The 20831-nt window shown below is 32.8% G+C and overlaps 2 protein-coding genes across 2 annotated transcripts; one reads left to right on the forward strand and one right to left on the reverse strand.

Moving 5' to 3' along the window:
- Positions 1-4794: 4794 nt before the first annotated feature.
- LOC108463871 (elongation factor 2-like) lies at positions 4795-8559 on the forward strand. Its single transcript, XM_017763846.2, has 4 exons — positions 4795-5002; positions 5379-5428; positions 5544-5631; positions 5931-8559. Exons 2-4 carry the CDS (start codon positions 5426-5428, stop codon positions 8369-8371), a joined length of 2532 nt encoding a protein of 843 aa, XP_017619335.1. The 5' UTR covers positions 4795-5002; positions 5379-5425; the 3' UTR covers positions 8372-8559.
- Positions 8560-10616: 2057 nt separating this feature from the next.
- On the reverse strand, positions 10617-15800 carry LOC108461781 (serine/arginine-rich splicing factor SR45-like). Its single transcript, XM_017761714.2, has 12 exons — positions 15420-15800; positions 14706-14774; positions 14092-14180; positions 13193-13239; positions 13036-13116; positions 12779-12944; positions 12474-12687; positions 12334-12393; positions 11895-12011; positions 11375-11441; positions 11246-11283; positions 10617-10843 (listed from the first exon to the last, which is right to left on the reverse strand). The coding sequence occupies exons 1-12, from the start codon at positions 15665-15667 to the stop codon at positions 10780-10782; spliced, it is 1260 nt and encodes a 419-aa protein (XP_017617203.1). The 5' UTR covers positions 15668-15800; the 3' UTR covers positions 10617-10779.
- Positions 15801-20831: the final 5031 nt, after the last annotated feature.

Here is a 20831-nt window from a genome sequence, read left to right on the forward strand (position 1 = left end):
AAATGCTTCGATTGAAAAAAGCTTCTGCAGTGGCAGTATATTTTTCCTATACTAACCCTTACTTTTTTTTATTAAAAAGAAAAATTGCCAGCTCTCTTTAGTCTTTTCACTCTGTAGGTATAGGCATATGGAGCTTGACTTTTTTTTTTCTCCTTCAATTAATTAAGTAAATATATAAAATTTAATCTAAGTATAATGTATTTTTATGAAAATAATAATTTTATTGTTATAAAAGAATAACTAACTATAATAAGTAATTAAAATTGATTATCATTTTATAATAAATAATTTAAATTGAATATGTAATTAATTAAAATATTTATAATAAAATATAAGAAGAAATATTTTATATTTTATTAAATAAATTTATAAATTCACATATTTTTAATAATTTCGTAAAAGTAAAATAATTTAAATAACTTTTATTATATATCATCTCTAATCTAATGTACTTAATAGTCATTTTTTATTATCATCTTACCGCTACAGCTGTGTTTAAATTCAAACACCCACCCACCGTTATTTCTAATCTCATCACTATAGTATCCAATTTTGAACTTAAGGTAAAACATTATCAATTTATACTTACTAGTAACATTATAAAAACTATAAAAGTAAAAACCAAATGGGTTAAAATTAAATAGGCTTAAAGGTGTAAAAAGCCTTCAAATTTTTTAAAAAAAGCAATTAAACCCCTCCTCTATTTTTGCACTCAATTGAGCACTTGATCTTTCAAAATGCATCAAAAAGGCCCTCAAACTTCTTCTTTTTTTTTTTTCATTCAATTAAGTACTTGAACTTTCAAAATGAATCAAAAAGACCCTAAAAAATCTTCAAAAAAGCAATAAATGTAATGACTCGATGGTCACGAGTGTCGAAAAATGTATTTCTGAGACTTCATTCCTGTAAATCGGATTCGTAAATATTTATTAAAAATATTTATGAAGCTAGTTGTGTGGTTAAATAGGTTTTGGTTAGATGGATTTGTATGAATTAAGAATAATTATGTATAAGAACTAAATTATATATAGGGTGAAAGTTGAATTATAGATTAAAGAATAATTAAAGGGATTAAATAAGCAATTATGCTATTGGCATTAAATGTGGCGGCATAAAATTAAAAATGTGTAAGTTTATTATATAATATATAATATAAAATCTTAATGTTTAAGTATATATATTATATTATAATAATAAAATAAGTAATAAAAGAAATAGAAAAAGAAACAAAGTAAAACGAAACAGAAAAGAATAATTAGTTAGTTAATTTAGTCTTTTTTTATAATTTTTATGTTTTTGGAATTCGTGTAAAAATACTACCTAACTCGTGTCAAAATTTTAGAAATTATTGAGTTTTTAAGTATTGTCTATGTTGAATAATTTTAGTATTAGGGGTTAAATTGATAGATTTTTAAATAAAAAGGATTAAATTGTAGAATAAATTGTAAATTTTGAGTAATAGGGACTAAATTGTGAAAAATTTAAAATTTAAGGATTTAAGTGAAAATGTGGAGTTAAATTTAGTCTAAAGTGAAATTTGCATGAAAATAAAGAATTAAATGTGAAGAATAAAAGTTAGTCTCGGTATAAGGACTAAATTGAAATTTAGACAAATATGGAATAAAAATTGAAATATTAATTATAAGATTGAATTGTGTTGTATTGATGATTTTTTTAATTGTTTTAATTCTGTAGCTAACATTGTATCAGAATCCTCAACTAAAAAGGGGAAAGATAAAGTCGACGAGGAATAGCTCAGAATTTCTGGTTTGTATTTTTATAATTTGAATCTAGTTATTAATTGTTGTATTTTTTATTTAATGTATATGATAAGTGTTGAGGTGAGTAATTGATATTTTGATAATTGATTGAATGAATTGAATAAGTAGATATATATATATTGAATTAATTAATTTTTGAATTAAAATGAATATATGTGTAATTATGTGATTATATGAAAAACCAGTATTGGATATTGATTATATCTGAAATGTAAAATTAAACCCTATTAACTATATCGGATTGAGTTGGATATAGATGGCATGCCATAAGATTGGAAGAGTTCAGGGATTTCTTCGAGTTCAAGTCAATGAGACACTAGGTGTCAATTTACTACTTCGGATTAATTTGATAAGGCGCTGGGTGTTAATTTACTTTGGTTTAGCCGATGAGACACAATGTGTCAAATTATTACTTCAAATTATTCGATGAGGCATTGGGTACCAAATTGATGTATTTTGGTTAGATTTGTGTATCCGTCTGAGTCCGAGTCATGTTAATAGGGGTAAATAAATAATAAAGTTTTATGATTGATATGGACATGACATGGTATGAGAAATGGAAGTGAAATAGTGAATTGAAAATAAATTATGAAAAACTATTTATATAACAAGTATGTGAATTTAGATATTTGTGAAACAAATGAAATATGATATGGTTGTTGTAATAAATATTAATATGTGTTTATATTTCAATTATATATTGTAAATTATTATCTTTAAATATTCGGATTATAGAAATACCACTGAGTTTTAATTAGTGTACGGTTTGTTTTCCATGTGCAAGTTAAGTACTTAATTTTGATCGCCTATTCAGCATCCAATAACAATCTCGATCTCAAACGTGGTGATGTTTATTCTTTTGAGTCGGCATGTACCTAAGGTGGCTAACAATTAATCATTTTGTGGATTGATTGTAAGTAAGATTATAAGTTAATATTGGTTGGTTATATACATATAAATATGTGTTTATGTTGAGGTCATATTATGACATGTTTAAGTTAATGTTTAAATGAACATGAAATAGGCAAAATAGATTGAATTTGGCATGTTTACAAATTAGACTTGGATGATACTTTGATGATATGATTTGATGATATAATTGTGATACCAATGAGGGTACATTGGTTAGGTACCTAGGATGTATATTTTGATATAATTTGGATGTGTTTGATCATATTTTGAATTGGTTAAATGAATGATTTTTGAGTTTCTAATTGTCCAAGCTTGCAAGAAATGGTAAACTTGTTGTTTAAGGTTCATTTTGAGTCCATACGGCCAGACACACGGGTGCGTGACTAGACTGTGTGAGACACACGGTTAGCATACAAACGTGTGAGGCCATTTCGAAAAGGCACACAGTTTGGCACACGGGGCGTGTGGCTTGACCGTGTGACCCAAGTCAAAGAGTTACATGGGTATAAACACGGGTTGAGACACCACCGTGTGTCCCTATTTCCAATACCCACACTGCCTGAGACACGGGCATGTCTCTTGACCGTGTGAGTCACACGGCCTGACCACACAGCCATATGAACCTTGAAGCTTTGAAAATTTTATTATTTTTCAAAAAAATTTCTGAGTTTCTAAATTAGTCCCAATTTGTTTCTAACACATATTTTTGGCCTCGAGGGCTCGAATAAGAGACAAAATGTATGAGTTTGATTGGTTTTGACTTGAATATTATATAATATGAAATGTTTGAAATTATGTCTGTTTGATCGGAAATGCTTCGAAATCCTATTCCGACGACGGATGTGGGTTAAGGGTGTTACAATTAAGCCCATGCTCTTACTAAAAATTAGAAAAAATTATAAATAAATAATAAATAAGAAAATTTAGAAAATTTATTTAATTTTAATAAAATATAAAATATTAAGATTTATTAAAATTATAATTTTTTATAAAATCATAAAAAATAAAAAACTTGTAAATGTTTATAAAAATCATAAAAAATTATAAAATACATCAAAAGTCCCTTTAACAATTAACTATAACTGTTGATCTTTAAAGTTAATAATCACTAGTGTTTTTTAATTAAAGTTATCACGTGTCGCAACACAACATGTCATGTGGCGAAAATGATAATAAAAAATAAATAAAATTTATAGAAAAATTATAAAATATTTCTTTTGGTATGATAATTTTATAATTTTTTTAAGAAATTTATATTTCTTTACATTTTGTATAATTTTCTTACGACTTTATAAAATTTTATATTTTTTACATTTCTATATATTTTATGATTTTTACTATTTTTATAAAATTTTACAATTTTTATATTTTTTACGATTTTATATTTTTCTAATTTTCAATAAAATTTTAATATTTAAATTTTATTAAAATTTAATAATATTTATAGCTTTTATTTTAATTTTTGTAATTTTTTTGTAATTTTTAATAAAAGCAGAGGTAATTTTATAATAAAAAATTTATAGAAAAATTATAAAATGTTTCTTTTGGTATGATAATTTTATAATTTTTTAAGAAATTTATATTTCTTTACATTTTGTATAATTTTCTTACGACTTTATAAAATTTTATATTTTTTACATTTCTATATATTTTATGATTTTTTACTATTTTATAAAATTTTACAATTTTTATATTTTTTACGATTTTTATATTTTTCTAATTTTCAATAAAATTTTAATATTTTAATTTTATTAAAATTTAATAATATTTATAGCTTTTTATTTTAATTTTTGTAATTTTTTTGTAATTTTTAATAAAAGCAGAGGTATGATTGGCTTTTTGGAAAAAGTTTAAGGGTCTTCTGGATGCATTTTGAAAGTTCAAGTACCCAATTGAGTGCAAAAAAAAGTATGGGCTTAATGGCTTTTTTTAAAAAGGTTTGAGGATTTTTTTGATGCACTTTAAAAGTTCAAGTACTCAAATAAGTACAAAAAATAAAAACAGAGGCTTAATTGTTTTTTTTCAAATTTTAAGGGCTTTTTGCACCTTTAAACCTATTAAATAAAAAGATTAAAAATCAAACAGTAGCATAGTATAAGGACTAAAACAACAATTAGACCAAATAGAAAAACCCTAGCTGAACTGAGCTGATATCCCTCAGTCGCCTCCACTCTCACGTATTTCGTCGCCATCGCATCGAATATAAGTACCGAATATCCTCCTTTTTATGCCCTTCATTTCCACAGAGAGAGAAAGAGCGTTCCAACAATCTTCGTCTCTTTCTCTTGCTTGCCGTTTTTTTCTCTTAGGTTTGCTCCTGTTGTCTTTCAATTTTATTAAGATTCGTCTCGTTTAGATCCTTGTACCCTCTTTTCTTGTTCATGATCTTAGATTAGATCCTGTTTTTTATTTTGGTTTTCTTTTCTGCGATGTCATAGGTTGTAAATCTGTATAGTAGTAAATCATGTAGTTAGTTAGCTCTGAAATATAGTTGAAAGTTTTTTAACATCTCGGTATTGGTTATATCTTATAAATAGCTAATATGATTTTAGATCTCGAAATATTTGGTTTTTTTTTATTTATTTATGGTTGAATTAGTGTTTTTGAGATTAAACTTGTTTAGATGTCACTGTGAATGTGTACTTTTTTGAAGACTAGAGCTTATGTATTTTGTTTGCTTGGCAGGTTTTGATTCTTCTTTATAGTTCGAGGTGTTTTAAAGACAAGTCAAGATGGTAAGTTGATTGAACTTTTTTCTTTTTTGCCTTTTTTTCTTTGTTTGGTTTTTATTTAAGACTTTTCTGTGACTTCCTTTTGATTTGATTTGAGTTGATGTTGGATGTATTACAGGTGAAGTTTACAGCTGAGGAGCTTCGTGCCATTATGGACAGGAAGCACAACATCCGTAATATGTCTGTTATTGCTCATGTGGACCACGGTATGCAGGTTTTTCTTTTTTCTTTTTATTATCATTAACTTGAAGTAAAATGATCAAAGCTCATTTAATTGGTGTTTATGGGTATTTTTATGGAATTTCATCTGTGTTTGATTTTTTAAAAGATGGTAATGGTAAAATGAAGATGAAACCTGTATGGAAGTTAAGCTAGATTAGTCTCAAATTGAGAGTCAGTTTACTGCAATAGCCCTTCAATTGTTGATGATTGTCAGGTGTTACTAGTTATTCTGTCCTTTGTGAAGTGTTGGCATTGGTTCTCATTTATTTTTTGTGATATGCAGGGAAATCAACTCTTACCGATTCTCTTGTGGCTGCTGCTGGAATTATTGCACAAGAAGTTGCTGGTGATGTTCGTATGACAGATACCCGTGCTGATGAGGCTGAGCGTGGTATCACAATCAAGTCTACTGGTATCTCTCTTTATTATGAAATGTCTGATGACTCTTTGAAGAGCTACAAAGGAGAGAGACAAGGGAATGAGTACCTCATCAATCTTATCGATTCCCCTGGGCACGTTGACTTTTCATCCGAGGTCACAGCTGCTCTACGTATTACTGATGGTGCCCTTGTGGTTGTTGATTGTATTGAAGGTGTCTGTGTGCAAACAGAGACTGTTCTCCGTCAGGCTCTTGGAGAAAGAATCAGGCCTGTCTTGACTGTTAACAAGATGGATAGGTGCTTCCTTGAGCTCCAGGTTGATGGAGAGGAGGCTTACCAGACATTCCAGAGAGTGATTGAAAATGCTAATGTCATCATGGCCACCTATGAAGATCCTCTTCTTGGTGATGTTCAAGTCTACCCAGAGAAGGGAACAGTTGCTTTCTCTGCTGGTTTGCATGGTTGGGCTTTTACCTTGACCAACTTTGCTAAAATGTACGCCTCTAAATTTGGAGTTGATGAGGCAAAGATGATGGAAAGACTTTGGGGTGAGAACTTTTTTGATCCAGCTACCAAGAAGTGGACCACCAAGAACACTGGCTCTGGTACCTGCAAGCGTGGATTTGTTCAGTTCTGTTATGAACCCATCAAGCAGATAATCAACACTTGTATGAATGACCAGAAGGATAAGCTCTGGCCCATGCTGCAAAAGCTTGGTGTCACCATGAAGTCTGATGAGAAGGACTTGATGGGGAAGTCCCTAATGAAACGTGTAATGCAGACGTGGCTTCCTGCTAGCAGTGCTCTCCTGGAAATGATGATCTTCCACCTTCCCTCTCCTAGCAAGGCTCAGAAATATCGTGTTGAGAACTTGTATGAGGGTCCTCTTGATGATGTCTATGCCAATGCTATCAGGAACTGTGATCCTGAGGGTCCTCTTATGCTCTATGTTTCAAAGATGATTCCTGCTTCTGATAAGGGTAGGTTCTATGCTTTTGGTCGTGTCTTCTCTGGCAAAGTTTCAACTGGCCTGAAGGTCAGGATCATGGGTCCAAACTATGTCCCTGGTGAGAAGAAAGATTTGTATGTCAAGAGCGTACAGAGAACTGTTATTTGGATGGGAAAGAAGCAGGAAACTGTTGAGGATGTTCCTTGTGGTAACACAGTGGCCATGGTTGGTCTGGATCAGTTTATCACCAAGAATGCTACTTTGACTAATGAGAAGGAAGTTGATGCGCACCCAATTCGTGCAATGAAGTTCTCTGTCTCTCCTGTTGTTCGTGTTGCTGTTCAGTGCAAGGTCGCATCTGATCTTCCCAAACTTGTTGAAGGGCTGAAGCGTTTGGCCAAGTCTGATCCTATGGTTGTTTGTACAATTGAAGAGTCGGGAGAGCACATTGTTGCTGGTGCTGGAGAGCTCCACCTTGAGATCTGTCTTAAGGATTTGCAAGAAGATTTTATGGGTGGTGCTGAGATCATCAAGTCAGACCCGGTTGTCTCATTCCGTGAAACTGTCCTAGAGAGGTCTTGCAGGACTGTGATGAGTAAGTCTCCCAACAAGCACAACCGATTATACATGGAAGCTCGACCCTTGGAGGAAGGTCTGGCTGAAGCCATTGATGAAGGTCGTATTGGTCCAAGAGATGATCCCAAGGTTCGTTCAAAAATTTTGGCTGAGGAGTATGGATGGGACAAAGATCTTGCTAAGAAGATATGGTGTTTTGGCCCTGAGACCACAGGTCCTAACATGGTGGTTGATATGTGTAAAGGAGTTCAGTACCTGAACGAAATTAAGGATTCTGTAGTCGCTGGGTTCCAATGGGCATCAAAGGAAGGTGCAATGGCCGAAGAGAACATGAGGGGTATATGCTTTGAAGTTTGTGATGTGGTTCTTCATACTGATGCTATCCATAGAGGTGGGGGTCAGATCATTCCAACTGCTAGGAGGGTTTTCTATGCTTCTCAGCTGACTGCCAAGCCGAGGCTGCTTGAGCCAGTGTACTTGGTGGAGATCCAAGCCCCAGAGCAAGCACTTGGTGGTATTTACAGTGTTCTTAACCAGAAGCGAGGACATGTGTTTGAGGAGATGCAGAGGCCTGGTACTCCACTATACAACATCAAAGCATACCTTCCTGTTATCGAGTCATTTGGATTCTCGAGCACCCTGAGGGCTGCAACTTCAGGACAGGCTTTCCCACAATGCGTGTTTGACCACTGGGATATGATGTCATCAGATCCATTGGAACCTGGTTCCCAGGCAGCCAACCATGTTGCTGAGATCCGTAAGAGGAAGGGATTGAAGGAGCAGATGACCCCGCTCTCCGATTACGAGGACAAGCTGTAAGCTAAGCAACAAAATAATAATTAATTGAAGAGGTTACGTTACCCATTTTATGCAATGCCGCTAGTTAGTTCCTTCTATATTTTGTTTACTGGTGGACTTCTTAGATGGTTTTTACAATGGACACGATTGTTATGTTTTTTTGTATTCAAATAGACAATTGGCTTTGTTAATGTTTTTGACCTCCATAATCTTCATTTTCTGACTTATTTACATTGCTTATATTATATGTTTATTTATATTTTGCTGATTTTCCTTAAATTACTTGTAATATTTAAAAAAAATACAATTCTATTTGTTATGTCTAGTGTTTGATATTTTGACCATCAATTTCTTGTTCACTTTTTTTCTTTTTAACTTCTTTAGAAAATGCCAAATGGTGATGGATCAGATAATTTCTTTTATCAAAAACTTCCATGTTACTTTTACCATAATTCTTTTACATATGAGTTCCATTAATTTTAATATTTAAAACATGATATATATATTCAAATTAAAATTTACTTTTAGACTTCACAAGTAGGGTTATGGGGTTGACAATTATCTTATGGAACATAATATAATATTAAAAACATGTATTTTAAAAAAAGACGTCTATTTTTTAAACTATTTGTAGAATTAAGAAAGAAAATACATTTTGAATGTATCAAATACTCATCTTTTATATATCATAATATTAATAAACTTAAGTTTCATTTAAATTAAAGTTATTTTTATATTCTAATATCATATTTAAAATTAACGTGTTAACATTTGATAAATGAATATCAAAAGTTAAAACATCTAACTTTTCACAACACTTGGAATAATATTGAGCAATTAAAATTCTAAATTATATGCCAATGAAATCTTCGTTCAATTGGCAAAATAAAGGTTTTAGTATCCAGGTTCAAAATTTACTATATTTAATTAAAATGTTTAAATGTTTAAATCGATGGTACTATAAGTGGATTTTAATTCAATTAATTAATTCGTAGTTTGGACTATTTTTAGTTTATAATTTTGTTATAATAGTTTAGTTCTTTGTTTTAATTCTTAATCCATTTATGTTAAAATAATTTATTTCTACACCAAATAATTCCTCAAATATGCATTTATTCTTGTAAACTTAATAAAAATTCTGAATCACTTTTCAAACCACTTTGAAGACCAACGTTTTTCCAAATCCAACTTTCCAAAATCACACTTTGCATCTGATTTCTCTTCTTTTTCAAAAGTTCCAAACGTCTAATAAAATTTTATAGTATTACTTGGTTGAGTAAATAAGTGAAAACATGTGAAAAGAAAACAAATTGAATGTGACTTGTAGAGAAAAAAGTAGTAGAAAAAAAAATTCATAATACATTAAGGGTCAGTTCTGCGTTGCTTTAAAAATGTACTTTTGGCCCTAAAAGCACTTTTAGAAAAAAAGTTGTGCAGAACAAGCTGCTTTTTGCTGAAATTTTTAACTTTTCAGAAGTGCTTTTGAAAAGCACTTCTTAAAAAAGAAGCTGAAATTTTTAGCTTTTTCTCTCCCAAAAGCACTTTTAATGCTTGATTACTTTTTCACCCCTCCAATAACATAGTACTTTTCTTTTTTTTTTCTTGGTGCTTAATTATAAATGTGTTAAAATTATTAATTAAAAATAAAAATATTTTTCACATACTATTTACAAATATTTAATGGTTATATTTAAATATTTAAAATATAATTTGTATATTCTAATTAAATTTTATAAATAATTAATATTTATTACTTAAAATAATTTAAAATTTATATTTCATATATTAAAATATTAACAACAAATTATAATAAATTTTTATATTCTTACTAAAATATAATAATATTAATTAATTTAAATATTATTTAAATACATATTTGCTACTTGAAAATAAATTTAGACATTTTATTTTTCAAAAGTACTTTTTGACAGTAATGCTAAACACTCAAATTTTAAATCAAACTTTTCAAAAACACTTCTCAAAAGCACTTTTTAAAAATACTTTTCAAAAGTATTACCAAACTAACCCTAAGACAACTCATTCTAAATTGAAGTGATACAACATAAAAAATGAGAGAAATCTATTTTCATTTTTTTTCTGTTCATTTTTAAATCTTTAACAAATAATAATGTAAACAAGATTACTTTTTTTTTTCAACTTTTACACTTTTCCAATCACTTACGAAAAATAAAAATAAAAAACTATAATTTCCTCTTCTCATGTTTTCAATTTTCTTTCTACTCTATCAAGCAAAGTTCAGTTCCTATTTATCAGGAAAATTGTAAATGACACATGATATTACTTGGGAGATTCAGAGCCGACAATTTGACATTGTTAAGATCCAATTAAAATAGATAAAGTCAAAACTACAACTCTGATATTACATCATTCACAACTAAAACTAAAATCCATTACAATAACCCTACTGTTTACGGCTTACGAGGCGGAGAACTATTGCTACTGCTGTTGCTGCTGCTTCTTCCCCTCAATGGCCTGCGCATCAAAATACTATCCCTTAATATTTTTCATCTATTGGATTTGAAAACCACATTACTCTTAAACTCTGCAGTTCCCGAAATGAGGCCATCTCGGCCAGCCACACGCAGACAATTTTCATTGACAAGTCCATCTGTTTTAATGACTAGAGGCACAGGTTAATGTGTTCGCATTAATCATGACTTTCCGAGTCACAGACTAATAGCCCTAGTACTTCCCCCTAGAATTCAGATATCCTAAAATAATTTCTGTTAAAACTCCAGCTTTGAATAAAAGCATATATCATCCAATTGCTTGGCCATAATAAATCAATGTTCCATTAGAAAATTATAAACATTTTCAATGCTTGCAAGAGTGTATGTTGGGCCATAATAAATCAATGTTACATTAGAAAATTACCTTCTAGGACTGCGGCTCCTAGAAATCCTCCTCGGTACCTGTCATAATTGACAATACAAAGGTCATATATTAAATAACACTACTAAATAAAGTAAAGTGCTCCTTGAATAAAAAATAATAAGCACAAACCTTCCAGGGGCTAGGTGATCTGGAATAGGATGATGACCTCCCACGTCTCGCTGCTGGTCCTTTACCTCTGTTTTAAAGATAATAACATACAGAAGTAAGATCCCGAGACATGGAAACACAAGGTTCACGTTGTCTTGTTAACACGTATCTTCTACTACTAAACTCTAGCTTTAAAATTAACGAGAAAAAGAATACAGCCAGAAAGGAATATTACTAGTACTAGCAACACTTCTGACCCTGAATACATCATTACTTATAGCCCTGAATACATCATTACTTATAGTCACAAATTCTCAAGCTGCCCAAGTCCAACTCAACATCAATGAGAAGGGGCATGAAAAGGCGCTAGCACAAGCTCAAACTTTAACCAAACTACAAGAACTTTCACCCCATATAACTAAATTTACTAAAACTTTGCTTTCTTTCTTGTAACCAAATAGAGAGAAATAACAAAAGAAAAGACAGATAATTTAAAAGCAAATGCACCAGATGGAAAGGTTTTGGTACTAAGGTATATTACCTACGAGGTGAGAATGACCTTGAACGAGAACGAGCAGGTCTACGAATTGGAGAACGGCTCCGTCTACGACCTAGAGGAGACCTTCTTGGAGGACTACGTGCACGTCTAGGAGGTGAACTGTAATAAAACAAGATAGCATAAGATCCAAATTACAATAAATGGGATAGTTCAAGTAATCCGTCTCAGCTCATCCACAGTTCATACCAACAAGAGATCAACACAAATGTCTGTGATAACAGCCTACAATATGAATAAGACATAATATGACTACATAACTAACACTTCTTAGTTTGTGTTTGATTCCACTATAGCCTTCTTGATTCCTCAGATTCACTAAGATCTTATGCATCCATTCATTTGTTCACAGGTTGTGATCAGTTCACTTATGCCTTAGGCAATAAAGTTTAAGACACGGGAAAATAACTATATGTTTTATTACCGGCGCCTTGGAGGAGGAGAACGTCTTCGGATTGGACTACGCATCCTGCGAGGAGATGCCCTGTGAAGATTAAATGGATTAAATTCTTTCAAAAGCAGCTCATAATTACACAAGATATTAGCCTATTACAACTATAAGACCTTGGGGGAGATCTAAGCCGCCTTGGAGGAGACAACGGAGAACGACCTCTGACAGGAGATGCAGGGCGGCGCCTGGGAGGTGTTTCACCATTACGACGAACAGGAGAATCTACTCGACGACGTGGAGACTCTGGTGGTCGTCTGGGAGATCCACCTCTTCGACCAACAGGTGATCTCTGTCTAGGTGAGGGCAGGGATTTCCGTTGAGGTGAAGCTGATATCCATCAATTAACAAGTCGATAAACATGTATGTAATATACACATCAACCATGAATCAAGCAGAACTTTTACTATGTTTAACATACACTCCCGTGGTCGCTTTGGCCCACCCCTCTCAATATCAGCACTGGCATTATCAGATTTAGGAACATCTCCTTTAGCAGCAGAAGAAATTGGCTTTGGAGGTGGTGAAACTTTTGGTCGTGGAGGAAGTGTAAACTTCGCTCTTACAACATTGCCATCAATCTGAGCCTGCATTAGAGCAACAAATACCATCAATTTCACAAAATACTAGTTCTGAATACTGTTAAAAATCTTACTTTGGCATCTTAGAAAAACCTACACCATCCATGTAAAGTAGAGCTTTTTCAGCATCTGCTCTTGTCTTGAATTCAACATAGCCATATCCTCGCGGAAGATTAAGCTGTTAATGTGAAGCATGTCAAAATAATTCAGTATTACTAATATCGAACACTAAAATATGACTGATATGAACTTACAATACGGTCCATGGCTAGATCCACATTTACAACTTCACCAAAATTACCTACAAAGAGATGAAGACGATTATGAACAGCATTGAACAGTTGAATTGTCCAATGGTTTAAAAATATAAAGGAAATAAATTCTCATCCAAACAAAACGTTAACAAAATGACATTTACTTAAGTACCAAACCACCATACAAATTATATACAATTATATGAACTTATTGAACATATAACAGGCATGCAAATCAAAAGAATGCATAGAAGATGAATTCCTGTAAGATTGTGCAAATTTGTCAAAGCCTAATCTCCACCTACTTTCTGTTGTAACCCTAGATAAAGTCATAAATAAAACAATTATAATAATCTTCAGATAATGCAAAGACAAACTGATAGTCAAAAGCTCTAAATAAGCTCCCCCCTAGAAGCATCAATCCTGAAAAAAAAGCTGCTTTTGTCACCTGATGGTCTCATTGCCACAAAACCAAGGTGGGACCTATTAAACAGGTTTGTGGATCAGTTATCACAGTGGACCATTTAAGTTAATCATGCTCTTCATGCTTCTACATCTTTGGAACCATGTAATAACTGTGGACATAATTCATAATAGTTTTCCAAAAGCAATTTTTTATATCAAAGAGAGGATAAAGATTTTGGAACACAAGGACAACCTCAAATACAAGATATAATCCCACAACAGAAACATAGTTCAACATACATGATTTGCAGAGACAAAACTAGAGCATATACAATAATTATCAAAGCTTCTAGATAAAGACCAATTGAATGTCATGTAATTTTACAATATATCTGCAGAAATACCATGCCTAAAAGTTAACATGCTCTCAAGAAGTATCATCTAGTCTCAGTCCTGCATTTAACTATTCAAAGGTTAAAGGGTAAAGCATTTACTGAATATTTCTCTTAGATGGCCTTCATTGACATTCCTGCTCAGTGAGTCAACATAGAGAACCAGAGACTCACGGATGGGAGAAGCCTTCCTGAAATCAGTGCAAGCAACAAACTTGAGCATCAACTTCAATCCTTCTCAATTACATATTATTTCATTGTTTTTGTTAATCTGGAAACATAATCATGCACTTACATTTATATAAAACATTGAAATTCAAATCAGGTCAAAGTTTCTCAGGCAGAATTTGCTCATGATAGAACAAAATAGGAAGAAAATGAAAATTCCCCATAAAAGAAAACAAACATCATTTGTTTCCTGAGAAACTAAATACAAATTAAATAACCGTTATCCCATGGAAGCATAACTAACTTAGAAACTCTTAAGCACTGATTCTCTCTACTACTCAATTTCGAAAATATAAAACAGATTAAAAACAAGCTTCATTTCGAAAACATTGTCATTTTACAAATCACGTATTTTAAACCTATACAAACTCAATTTTCCTAGTTGCTAATATTGTAGAACATATTAAATACATATAGAATAAAATAGAATCTTCCACGGAAATATAAATTGAAAATATTTGGTAAATCTGAACCGAACATTGCTTTACCTTGGGGCTGGAGATGACTTTTTAGATTGTGGTGGAGGGGAATTACCTCGCCTAGATCCAGGCACAGGACTGCAAAAGGAAAAGAAGAGAAAGATATGAATTTAAAACTTTTAAAAGGACGACAGCCACATTTGAAAAAAAAAGGTACAAAAATTAAAGTATCTTAAAATTGGCACATCAATATCAGTAAAGAGGATGGCATTGACAATTGAAGAAGACACTTTGATCCAAAAATCTAAGTTTTATTTCGTTAGATTGACAGCTTTACCACCTATCAACTCGTAATTTTGATCCATATCTCGTACATCATACAAATATATGAGCTTCTAACTAAGCCAGCTGCCATGAAATCTTTGAATTCACACGTACTATTCTACCATGCAACCATATCTGAATAAAGTTAAATTATTGCATAATAGAATTGGAATAACTTGAACCCCATGAACCAACTTTCTGAGTGTTTATTATTATGTAGCCGTAGAGCATTCATTTTCGGCTATTAGCAACAATAAAGTGCAGTAACTTCAACAATGCCAACACTATAGCAATCAAAGTGTACCTAATCAGCTTATAACTAAATTCTCTCGTATCTTTTTAGCTATTAACAACGTAATCTTAACAAAAAAAATTTCAAAAACTTCAAATTAGTTAAATTCTTGTGAACAATTTCAAATTTGCTAAATTCTTTGGTTTCTTTAAGCGAAAAGAAATGACCTTCGGCGCTTAGGAGGGCTGCGACTTCGAGAGCGACCGCTACGAGAAGGAGAAGAAGAGAAGGAAGATCTGGAGCGAGAGCTAGAAGGAGAAGCGGATCTCGACCTGGACACAGAGCGAGAACGGGAACTAGACTTTGAGTCGGAGCCGGAATAAGAGCGGGAACGAGACTTGGACCGTGACCGAGAACGGGAAGAGGAGCCGGAGATAGAAGGTGAGCGACGGCCTCTCGTCGTCGGCTTCGCCATTGCGGGAATAGAAAGAAAGGAAGAGTCGAAATTCGAAACCCTAGTGGGGTGTGGGTGATGGTAGTAGAGAGTTCGATAGTGTTTAGTTAAGTTTGAGCCCGCGACAGACGTAGAAAGTTTTCTTATTTCCAATATTATTTGTCCACGTAGGCAGAAAGCTTGCTTCATCATTCGCTTATTGAGGATGAGACAATTTTATCCCACGGGGCATGCTGTGTCATGTTTCTTTTTAGGTTTTTCTGAAAAAGGGAATTTATATAAAAAGCATGTTCTTGACACCCTTATTATTTCAATTGGTTGAGCATCGTTCTAAATTTGGGCTGTCTTCATTCCTCCCTTGTCTATTTCGTCGTGAGTTGAATAGCAATATAATTAATTTCATACTCGCGAGAATTTATTATATTTAATAATTAAAAAATATTTTATATATCGTTCGACTTAATTAAAGATATTCAAACTCATAATTTACTTAGAAATTTAAATTGTGTAAAAGATAAATTTAAAGATTAAATGTAATACTAAAACTTAGAAACTTGCTTAGCCAAATCATCACAATTTGTCGAGGTTTTCTCAATTGATAATTTTGACTTGCTTACTTTAGGTGTTAGAATTAAGTGACTCAAATTTTTATTTAAATAAAATACGATGAAAAATAAAATAAAAGTAAAATCCATATAGAATTAGACTTCTTTTATTTTATTTTAGAATAAGGTTTTTTAAACCTTATTAAACTCCATCTATTTTATATTGATTAGGATAAGGTGTTTCAATCCTACTAGAATATGACTTTACAAGCCTATAAATAGACATAGTCTATTCCTCTTGTATTGATTAAAATTTTCGACATAGTAAATTTTCTTCTCCTCTGCCCGTGGTTTTTTCCCGAAAGGGTTTCCACGTAAAATTTGTGTGTTCTTTATTTTATTTTTTTATTTTATTTTATTTTATTTTTCACAAATTGGTATCCGCGCTTTTGGTTGATTTGTAGGGACTAATCCGCGATTCTTTTTTCCCTAGTTATTATTTGTACGATTCAATTCTTAATTTATAAAATGATTAAATTCAATATATTAATTTCAAATATATTATCAAACTTATTTCTATGTATATACCATTGATTTTTTATTATTTACATATCTTCCCTAAACTTTTACATTTTTTTCAATTTAGTCCCTAAACCCAAAATTCCAAATTTATCAAAAATTTCACAATTTACCATGCTAGCCGAATTTCTTCCTATACTAGTATAGCCCATATTTGCTCAAAATTCACAATAATTCCACATCAATTTTAAGATTTTATCAAATTAGTCCTTTAACTAAAAACTAACAAAAATCATTTCATAAACTAGTCTAAATCAACAACCAATAATACAAATTCATCATTTAACATCAAGAAAACGAATATTCATTCATGGTAAAATCTAAAATCTTTAGTAGTTTTGAAAGCAGAGATACGAGTTAACGGACCTAATTGCAACAATCTAAAACCATAAAATTACAAAAAATGGATGAAAAATGACTTACCATGTAAACAAACTAGCTTGACCGAAACTTTCAAATTACAACAATGGTGGTTCGGCTATGAGATGAAGAAATGAAACATGCTTTATTTACGTTCCACTATCCACATGAATTAAAAATGGCCTATATGCCACATAAATCCTCCCTCATTCACTAATTTAACCATTTAATCATTGAAAGTCAAAAGTGATTAAGTTTAACATCATTGTTTGCCTTTTGGCAAGTCTTTGTCTGCAGCTCTCTGGCACGTTTTGGGGTTTTTTCCCTACTTTTGAACTTTTCAATCTCTTTTCTTTTGATTCCTGATTGCTGAATATTAATCTTCTATTGGATTGGAGGGTCATTCAGCCTTGGTAAGAGAAACGTATGGAAAGGGGTTTGGAGGATTTGCGCTTAGAGGAGAATGAGGAGGATGCTTTATCTATCCCAATTGGAGACGAAGTACAGGGTCCAGCGTTTAGTTTCTGTTTAGTGGGTTGTTTTCTTACTGCTAGTGTAGTTCATTTCCCTGCTATGAGAAATACTATGGCCAATCTCTGGCATCCTTTAGAAGGTGTTCAAATTTCAGATTTGAGTGATAAGCGTTACTTGTTCAATTTTTTTAATGAAGTGGACATCCATCGAGTTATTACTGGTTCTCCTTGAACATTCAACAACCATCTTCTGATCTTCCACAGGATTAAAGAGAATGATGATCCTTTGTCTATTCTTTTGGTGTTTTCGGATTGGTGGGTCCAGATTTATGATTTGCCTCAGGGGTTTATTAGAGAATCCATGGCTGTTCTCTTTGGCAATTTCATTGGTAAATTCTTGGAATATGATTTAAAGAATTTATCAAATGGGCATAAGAATTACATGCATATCCGGGTTCAAATCGATGTCAGAAAGCCCTTGAAATGAAAAAAAAAAAATCATGTTGTCAGAAGCAAAATTTACTTATGCAACGTTCAAGTATGAAAGCTAACTTTGTTTTGTTTTTTATGTGGCTGCCTCGATCATGGTGAAGTTTTTGCCCAAAAAGACTACAATGTGGGGTGCAGGAGGTGGATATGGGTTGGGATCTGTCTTTGAAGGCTCAGCTGAGGAAGGCCACCATCGTTAGCAGCATCTGGCTAAGGGAGGAGGGTGACAAATCGTTTTTTGGAAAGAATTGTGATGGGCAGAAATCTGGCCCAAAATTAAGGAATAATTATGGGAAAGGATCATGGGCAGATTATAATTCCACTATTGGAATAAATTTGGAAGGTACCACATTTCCAAATTTTTTAATTAAAAATTAGGAATCTTGTCATTCTATGGGGAAAGATTTGGCACATGGTGATAGTCAACAGCTGAAATCTCGAATGAAAGTTACGGGTTCAACAAAGGCCCAAGATAACATGGGTCAAAATAGTGGGACGGATTTGACAAGAATGGATTGTAAGTTGGAGGATGAGAGGATTTTCAATGAGGAGGGAAAGAAACGTCAGAGGTTTGAGGTCTTGATTTCTAATGTTTCCAACGTTCAAGATTCGGTGGAGATTAGCAGTGTGCAATCAGCTCATCAAAAAAATTTACCGGTGGCTACCAGGGGATATGCCGACCGGCAGCTATGAAAATCTTATGCTGGAATGTTCGTGGATTGGGGAGTCCACGAACAGTTCGTTGTCTTCAGCATATGCTGAAATTTTACAATCCCCAAATTGTCTTCTTTATGGAGACAAAACTGAAGGTTAATCGAATGGTGAATGTTAGGAGACGTTGTGGTTTTCTAAATGGTGTTGACGTACCAGCAGAGGGGACTCGAGGGGGATTAAGTATTGGGTGGAATGGGGATCGTTTGATTACTTTGAAGAGCTTCTCCAAAAACCATATTGATGTGGAAATTTAAGAAGAGGATGATAGTCAGAAATGGAGATTTACGGGTTTCTATGGGGCTCCAGATATTAGAGAGAAAGCAAGGACTCGGGAGCTACTTCGATCTTTAGGAAGGAACAATTCACTACCTTGGTTGGTTGGAGGAGATTTTAGCGATATTCTCTTAGCTAATGAGAAGCAATGAGGGGTTTTGAGAGAAGAGGCTCGAATGGAAGTTTTCCGGTGAACTTTAAAACTTTGTCAATTGGTTGATGTCGGATACTTAGGACCATGGTTTACTTGGAAGAAGGATTGAACTTTGGAAAATAACATAAGAGAAAGAATTGATAGAAGTGTTGCTAACGACGCTTGGTTTCAACTTTTCCCATCTTTCTCGTTGAGGCATCTTCTACACTCTTTTTCAGATCACTGTCTTTTGCTTATAGAGACAGAGTCCAGTGGAATAGGTACTAAGCTTGATCATTTTCGTTTTGAGGCGTGGCGGGTTCTAGAAGAGTCATATGGTGAAGAGATTAAAAAGTTGTGGGAAAATAGCTTGGGTTCTTATCCGAATCGGTTGTTAACTCTTGCTAAGGGGTTGAAAAAGTGGGCAAACATGATTAAAGCTAAAAGAGGATGTGATGTTAAAAGCTTAACTAAGAGATTGGAGGTTTTAAATAGTGCTGAGCGGTCGGATGAGTCTTTGGCCGAGATTGTAGAGGTCAAATTTCATTTAAATATGGAAATGAAGAAGGAAGACCGATACTGGGAGTGTAACACCCTCTAACCCCAAACCGTCCCCGAAATAGGGTTACAGGGCATTACCGAAAACAGACAAACTTTATTATTACAAATCGAAAATAACCACAAAATTATACTCAAAATAAGGTTAATTACCCTTATTGAGGTTCTACGGACCTAATATGAACCTTTCGTGGGGTTAGGATTCGAATCCTAACTCTACAGGCCTCCCTGAAACACTAAACACAATTATACAAACCAGTCCAATTCACTTCCACATAACATGTAACTATATACCATTCATTTCATAAACTTAGGAATCGTCCCTTTATACGTCAAACTCCTTAAAGTTTATACACCATCTTTTACATTCAAAATATTAAATATATACAAATAACCACCTAAAACCTAGTACATGCCACATTACCAAAAGATAAGATTTTTACCACAAAATGAGCTGGAGTCGGAGATGATTTTGAATGCAGAACCGGACTCTATTTTACCTAACTCACAGACGAAAAACAACAGTACATCGAAAATCGAAAATACTCAGTGGTATTATCATAATTCAATTCATAACATCAAATCAAGTTCAAAACATAAATGCACAAGTAGTCAATTGAATATGCCAATTCATGTCATATTAATGTCATTCAAATGATTATAAAATTTTCACCAACATGTAAACGCTTAATTCATAACACTTTCATCTATACATAATTCATAAACATAAAGTTCATGCTTTCAACTTCACAACACAATTTCTTTTCACATTTCGTATCATCATTTTCTTTCACCTTTCATTTGATAATTCAGATAATCAGATTCAGATAATTTTGCTTATTTCACTTATAGGCCCTATTAACTTGACTCGGACCAAGGTGGATACGCGGATCCAACCAAACACACCAGAATGGCGACCAACGCCTCATCGGATAGTTCGAAGTAAATCAGATCTATGGCACACCAAGTACCTCATCGGCCAAGCCAAAGCAATGTGGCTATCAAAGCCTCATCGAAACTATCTGAAGTAAATCTATGGCACACCTAGTGCCTCATCGACT

This window comes from Gossypium arboreum, chromosome 13 (assembly GCF_025698485.1).
Source record: "Gossypium arboreum isolate Shixiya-1 chromosome 13, ASM2569848v2, whole genome shotgun sequence".
Taxonomy (NCBI): Eukaryota; Viridiplantae; Streptophyta; class Magnoliopsida; order Malvales; family Malvaceae; genus Gossypium; species Gossypium arboreum.